We start from the raw sequence: 6729 nt of genomic DNA, 5'->3' as shown, positions 1-6729 counted from the left end.
TGAAACACGGAGGAATGTTCTTACAGAAGCGTGCGCAATTGCGTTAGTACACGCGGACATTGTGTCACCCTTCTCATCGAGTAGATTCGATCTCGCTTCTTAAGAAGGAGAACGTGAAAGTGTCGGGCTAAGGATGGAATCTCGTTAACGCGCACTTACCTTGCTCTTGTGAATATGCTGATGCTGATATTCGCTGTCGAATTCCGGCTCGCTGAAGTAGCTCTGATCTTCCCAATGGGGCGGCAGGCCACCCCCGCCGCCTGGCACCCCCAAAGGTCCGGGCATTCCTGTCACTCCGTCGGCGCTCTCAAAAAGTCTCAGGACACTGCGATCCTTGATGTCCCTCAAGTGCGATCTGGAAGCCGAAACGATTGTTCTCCCGTTAAACCGCGACTTTATATTGTGCATATTGTAGGAATAACGATCGTTTCTGATCACTTTATGTGTCTAAGGTTAAATCGAACTCTACTCGATCGTTAAGATAAGATTTATTTGTATGTCCGCGGATGACTCGGGAATCTTACCTCTCATCCTCGAGTTCGTAAAACATGTCCTTGTTGCTGTCGTGTATGTAAACTTTCACGTGAGGACTGTCCAGGTATTCCATAGTTAGTTGCTTTGGGAAACTTCTGACGAAAAGAGCCTTGACAGTGTCTATACTGGTAATCTCATTTGGTAGCAACGCCCTCTTCGTCTCGTTCCTGTACTGCAGGAACACCAGTCCTAGGGGTCGCGTAACAAAACCAGAAAAAGTACATCGGTCTGTCGATAAAATCGAGCAACGTGTTGCGAATATGTCGACACACAGAAGGGATTATTTTTTTTTTAAACCGATACCGAACTGTCGCGTCGTTATAAACGCATCCTTCTGCTCGGATCGATCGATGTTTTTAGCCCATTTTTGTAGCGACAGGATCGTGTCGAGAAGAGGCATGTGCTACAGATGATGCGTATGTAACGGCATCGTAATAATCTCGCAATAATATTGACTGCTTCATCTGCTCGATGCAGCGAATGATGCGTTTATTGGTATCTACGTTCGCACTGAATTAATATAACTGTACTTCGCGAATTACCTAGTGGTCGCTCCAGAGTTTTGCTGGGCGTTCGCACGACGGGCAAGCTGCTCCTCTGCTTGCCACCTCGTCGAAATCCAGTGCTGGAGGTTTCCACTTCGGACATGATGCCCGGGTCGTCATCGAAGAGCATCGCCGAAGGGGGCGGATAGCCGCGCGGAAGAGGCGACTGAAAGCATATCGACTCGGTGAGCTTCCGACGCTTCCCAGGCTTTTCGAGAGTGCTTTTTTCTTCTTTTTTATCGTGTCGTGAATCGCTATCGGATGGTGTTCTTGTAAGAGAGACTCGAGCGAGTTACTTGACGCGTTTAGAAACGACGCTTATTTTCGCGCAATTTTCCAGTTGAACAAAACAATACGAATTGATTATCAAAAATTAATTCTTCGCAAATATATTTCTTTTATCGACAAACACGGCAAAATTGCAATTTTTTGTACAAATCAAGTATGGAATTGCATGGAACACAGGAGCACTCTTACACATTACTACGCGACAGATCTCAGCGCATTTAACACGCAAGAGAAGTTGCGAGTACGAATGAAAGTGTAGCGTTAAAAAATTGAATCATACATCAAAGCGATAGCTTTCTCCCGACAGCTTGAACAATAAGTTCCTTCGGATTAATAAGAAATCGCTTTCTCGTTGCCACTTGTCTCTCGATACGTGCAATTCTGCCGGACAGAAATTTCATCGCATGGCTCTGTGAACATACTCACGACATTTTTACAGCGGACAATTGGAAACACGGTGTAGGATCGAGGGTTAAATGTCACTCGGAGAGAAAACGATCGCACAACCGTGTCAGCATGCCGACATGCACGTCGACGAGAAAGAATCGATCGGCAGGCTTGCGACTTGCGTGTGTGTGTGTCAGAAGCTTGGAAAATCGAAAAATTACCTTTCTCTGGCGAGACTTGGTCCCCATCTGTCGTCGCGGTGCGGCAGGTGACACACGGAAACACACACACAAAATAAAAACCAGTTAGATGTGTGATACGTGGAGTAGAAAATGACGAGGCAAGAGAAAAAGGGGAGAGAGAGAGAGAGAGGGAGAGAGAGTTAAAAAACGAAACACAGAGAACGACAATTCGCCGGAAACGATCGTGTTTCGAAGGGAGCTGCGGGTCTATGTTACGTTGTATCGTTGACGATCGAACCGTTCTCTCTCCTGTTGACAGATCGGTCGAATAACTCGGACGTAATTGCGGCTGCTTGAATGCTACATAGGCGTCAATTTCCTGCTCGTAATAGAAATGCGTTCCGCGAACGGTTTTTCGGCCGCTCAAGGGGCGTTAAGGCGCGCGTTTATAGTAATTCAATTGTTACCTCTAGCGTAACGCAATTGCGCTTCGCAAATCGTAGTGATCCTTAGAACAAGAACGTCAATATCCTCTTTTTCTTCGCGACGATGATTCACGATAAGTGAGACTCGAGGTCGTTACACGATTCGAGGTACAACAAAGGATAATGACAGGCATGCATGAGGAACGCAAAGAGACACGGAGTGCCTCTCGTTGAACGTACTTCCCGCACTGCGGATATAAGTAATTCGGATCGTTTCTCATCCCATACACGGTCTCTCTCTCTCTCTCTCTCTCTCTCTTTCTCTCATCCAAGGGTGATTGTAAAAAAAAGAAAAAATATCGGTTAGGGGAACCGCGGTTGGGAGTGTAGAACCTTCTTCGCGTCTTTGACATGTTATTATACCGTGCCAGACGTATCGTTTTCGCGCAGATAAAGATTGCGTGGTCTCGGCACACTCATAATATGCAACGTGTATACATGTAAAACTCACGTTCGAGAACGTTGTACGCGTTGTAAATATCTCGCAACGATGTTGGTAACGCTCAAAGATAAGAGATAAAAGGCACACACAGGTAGAGAAGACAAGAGCAAAAAGAAAGAAAAGGGGGAAAAAGAAGAAAAGCAGGAAGAGCGGCGAAGGGAGAAAAACCGAGAGCGGATTACACGTGAATGCCTAACTGTAACGAAGGGTTAGGGTCGTTGTATGCCACACGAGAAAGAGAGAAAAAGAGAGAAGAGGAGAGAGAGAGAGAGAGAGAGAGAGAGAGAAATGGAGGGATGGGAGATAGAAATATACACAGTGTAGAGTGCGGCGAGCGATGGCCGGACTCGCCGGCTTTTATCACGAACGTGTATGAACATGTACGACTACTGGACTCTTCGACTGACTCGTGTATGCAACATTATGACGTTGGTAAGTGACGTTCCTATTCGACGAGTAAAATGGTCACGCGAGCAGTGCAATTTGTGCGATGTATACTTCGTATATTACGAAATTTTTTCATCTGTATCCTTTTCTCAAGCGCGTTAATTCCGGCCGATCCGCTTGCATTCGCGACTCGTCGATTCAAGATAGTAAAAAGCACCAGTGTCTGAATACGTATCCAACTCTGAGCACTCTTGCTGTTTTAATCTTTCGATTTTTAATATAGAGGATACGTGTACACATACGTTGAATATATGCATGCAACTTATATCGAAAATTTAAATATTCACATTTGAGGAACAATGAGAACAAAATCCAAGCGTTAACGAATATTTGGGATTATCCGATCGAGTTGATCTGTTTGTTAATTTTCCATTGCACCGTGGACTCTTTCTGTGTCTTTCTCTCTCAGTGAATGTTCAAGATTAGATTCACGTTTAAATATTGGTGCTTTGGTTTTGTAGTACTGAATTTTTATATCGTTTCACGAAGTATGACAATTGAATATTGTAATAACACTAGCCTAGCGTAGTATACTCTGTGTGTGAAATAGGAAAGTGCGTCCGTGAGATATTATAAAAAAGCTTGTCTAGCAAGTGTGAGCACCGGATGGCATTGGTATAGCCGATCGTACAGGGTTTATATAGATGCGTTGTTTTAGTTGTTTTTACATTGTTGGCAGTTTGCTCTCTCTCTCTCTCTCTCTCTCTCTCTCCCTTTCTCTCTGCGGAATCGTTCGCAGGAGCGATTCCCGTAATTGTTTCGGGCAGCGTAATTTCGTGGTCCAGAGCACAATTCTGTTTTTCACATAGCTACGTCGTGTCGTATCGCGGCAGGATGGAGCGTGAGCCAAGCCGAGCGTCAATTAACGGAGTTGCTGGACGCGATGACGTAACGGCCATATCCGCTATCTCTCGAGTGTGCACCACCTGCGCGCTACGTTCGATTATCTCCTACAAACCACGAAGACACCCCCGGAGGATGTTCAATAACCACGTGCCGGAGGCCGGCTAATCGATCGCCCGACATCCGTCCGACACGAGTCCCGCGATCTTTGGATCTCGCGAGCACGATGCGCCGAGCGAGATCCAATAACGCTAATAATATTGCTAAGGGCAATCGCGAGGACACGTTTGTTTCCATTCGTTCCTTTCGTACCCGATGTGTCTTCGAGATGTTACGAGTTTTCTTTGCCTCGCGAAATTCAGAGATTCGTGGAAGACACTCGTCACGACGGTAAATCTCTCGCACCTGAGCGCGCTAAAATAAGTGGGAAGATGAGAAAAAATTATAATTAACAGCGGCTTTTGGGCCGCATTATTGGTAAAAATTTGAACATCTGGGTAATTAAAGGATAAAAAAGTGAGCTCGAAATCTGGGAAGGTGGTAAAAACAGAATCATGCGGATACGTTTACGTGCGGTGTGTCGGTACACTTCAATTACCGCAAGAAACGAGGACGTCGTAGGTGGATGGTAATTAATTAAGCGCTTCCTCTCATTACCGGGCGGTTCTTGACCGCGTAATGTCCGCCGGTACTCCGATAATATTTTCTTCATACTTGCATTCGAAGCGCGCGATGAGTCCATCGCATTAAAACGGGGAAAGACAAAAAGGGAATGATCGATCGCGTAAGACGATAACTGGCCGGCGTTAAAGTAGCTTCTTCAGTCGATATATGCATATAGGTAGATCCGCGCTCTTCTCATTCGCTGAAATAACAGCCATATTTTGCCGTTTCACGCGCAAGACTCTGAAGGGGAGAAAGTATCCCGTATAAAGAGCGGAGATCAATTTTAGTTATACTCGATAATACATCGTGCGACTTTCTGGCCGATCGCGTAAAGATGTGAACGTTGTATAATTTATCAGAAAGTATATTTTCTCGCAGAGTAAACAACGCGTGGCGCACTTTCCTCTGGGACAGGGGGGAGAAGAAGAAGAATACGAGACGATGGACAAACAATGGGGTGTACGCATTTGCGTGTTCCGCAAATAAACGGTGACCCTCACTGGCGTAGCGCGCTGCAACGGGCAGGCGTGTGCCGGTTTCTTCAATGAAAGATCGTTGAAACGAACAAGTACGCGCTGCTGTACCGTCTCTCGTCGATGTGAAAACAGTCCTCCTTCTCGCGGCGTATACGATACGCGCCATCACGTTGTCGTGAAATAACGTCGGGCAGCTGAACACTTCCCACCGTCTTGTTACAAAAGAAATCTCGCTTTGGTTATCAAAATTATTCCAGCCGAATAATACATACCAATATGAATTTTATATGTGCTCGCGAATTGAAAAATTGGACGGGCGCGATTTTGCCCTTTGAGCTTCTTCCTTTCTCGCTACAAGGGGATAAACGGGCGACATTTTAATTCAGCGTATCGTTCTCCGAAAGTGCAACTGCGTGCTGTGAATGTCGCGCATTCGCTCGCACACGTGGCCAGTCTGATTTACAGCGGCACGTTGAGAAACGTCAGTGAAACTTGAAGAGCTGCCGATAACGTCGGTGCACTCGAGTGTCATTTTTACACGCGTCACGTCCGAATAGTCGAGAATGTGAGGGACAATGGAGATGACGATGAAACGTAACGTAACGTCGAGACGTGCACTAAACCGATATTAAATCGCACGAGTGAGAATAGATACCTTGCATTACGATCCTGAAGAAATGATATAAATGTTATTCATGAGATAACAAAATTCAGTGTTTGACATTCGCCTCGAAGAAGCCGCCGAATCGAAGCATTGTGTTTTGAAACTGTAGAAAATTTTTGTCGCGAGAGGAGAACTGGAATGTCAAATGTACTCACGAGTATATTCATTTTCACGAAAGATCGAACAACGGTATCGATCATCAGCGTGTAGTAGGGGAAGTGTTCAGTCACCCCATCAAAAACCGAGCGACCCTAAATATCGACGTGGAGGGTGGATGCCATCTTCCCTCGACACACGCGGGGGCTCGAGAACGCAGATAAATTTATTTTACCTTGGGATATAAACCCCTTTAGGGCACACCGTGGAAAAGGTTATAGATTTTCTTTAACTGATGCGTGAGGTGGAATACAAATTGAACGAGAGGCAGGAGTTAACATTACAACCAGAAACAAATGAACAAACGAGGATCTTGGAAGAGCAGAGGGGCCGACGTTCATTTCTTTAGTTCGCAATTACAGAAGAACGTCTTTAAATCACATTATCTGCACCGTTAAATTAATATTATTGCGACTGTCGAACGAAATATACACGGTCGAACTCTCGGAAAAATTTTACCTTGAAGACGTGTCTACAAACACATCCGTTTCTACAGTTAAAAACTGACAGACTACACACCGCCCTTTATTCTTCCAAGACAGAGGAATTACAGATAGACATAAAGATGAATTTAAAACAATAGAAAAATAGAAAAATTACAGAGATTCCTCCCT

At 45.2% G+C, this 6729-nt stretch overlaps 1 protein-coding gene across 24 annotated transcripts in view; it reads right to left on the bottom strand.

Moving 5' to 3' along the window:
• Positions 1-6729, bottom strand: part of LOC116846577 — a 248303-nt gene that overhangs the window by 102732 nt on the left and 138842 nt on the right. For 23 of the 24 annotated variants that reach the window (XM_032820608.1, XM_032820604.1, XM_032820584.1 and 20 more), the window contains exons 5-8: positions 1976-2002; positions 1077-1245; positions 525-723; positions 160-355 (exon numbers count right to left, since the gene is read on the bottom strand). In XM_032820608.1, the coding sequence (XP_032676499.1) occupies positions 160-355; positions 525-723; positions 1077-1245; positions 1976-2002 (591 nt within the window). The remainder of the gene's footprint in view (positions 1-159; positions 356-524; positions 724-1076; positions 1246-1975; positions 2003-6729) is intronic. The other variant, XM_032820591.1, reaches the window with a different exon arrangement.

Source organism: Odontomachus brunneus, unplaced genomic scaffold (assembly GCF_010583005.1).
Source record: "Odontomachus brunneus isolate Ranch 3 - 2012 unplaced genomic scaffold, Obru_v1 Obru_scaffold_066, whole genome shotgun sequence".
Classification (NCBI taxonomy): domain Eukaryota; kingdom Metazoa; phylum Arthropoda; class Insecta; order Hymenoptera; family Formicidae; genus Odontomachus; species Odontomachus brunneus.
Note: the sequence above shows the minus strand (reverse complement) of the source record. Positions and strands in the feature narration are given on the sequence as shown.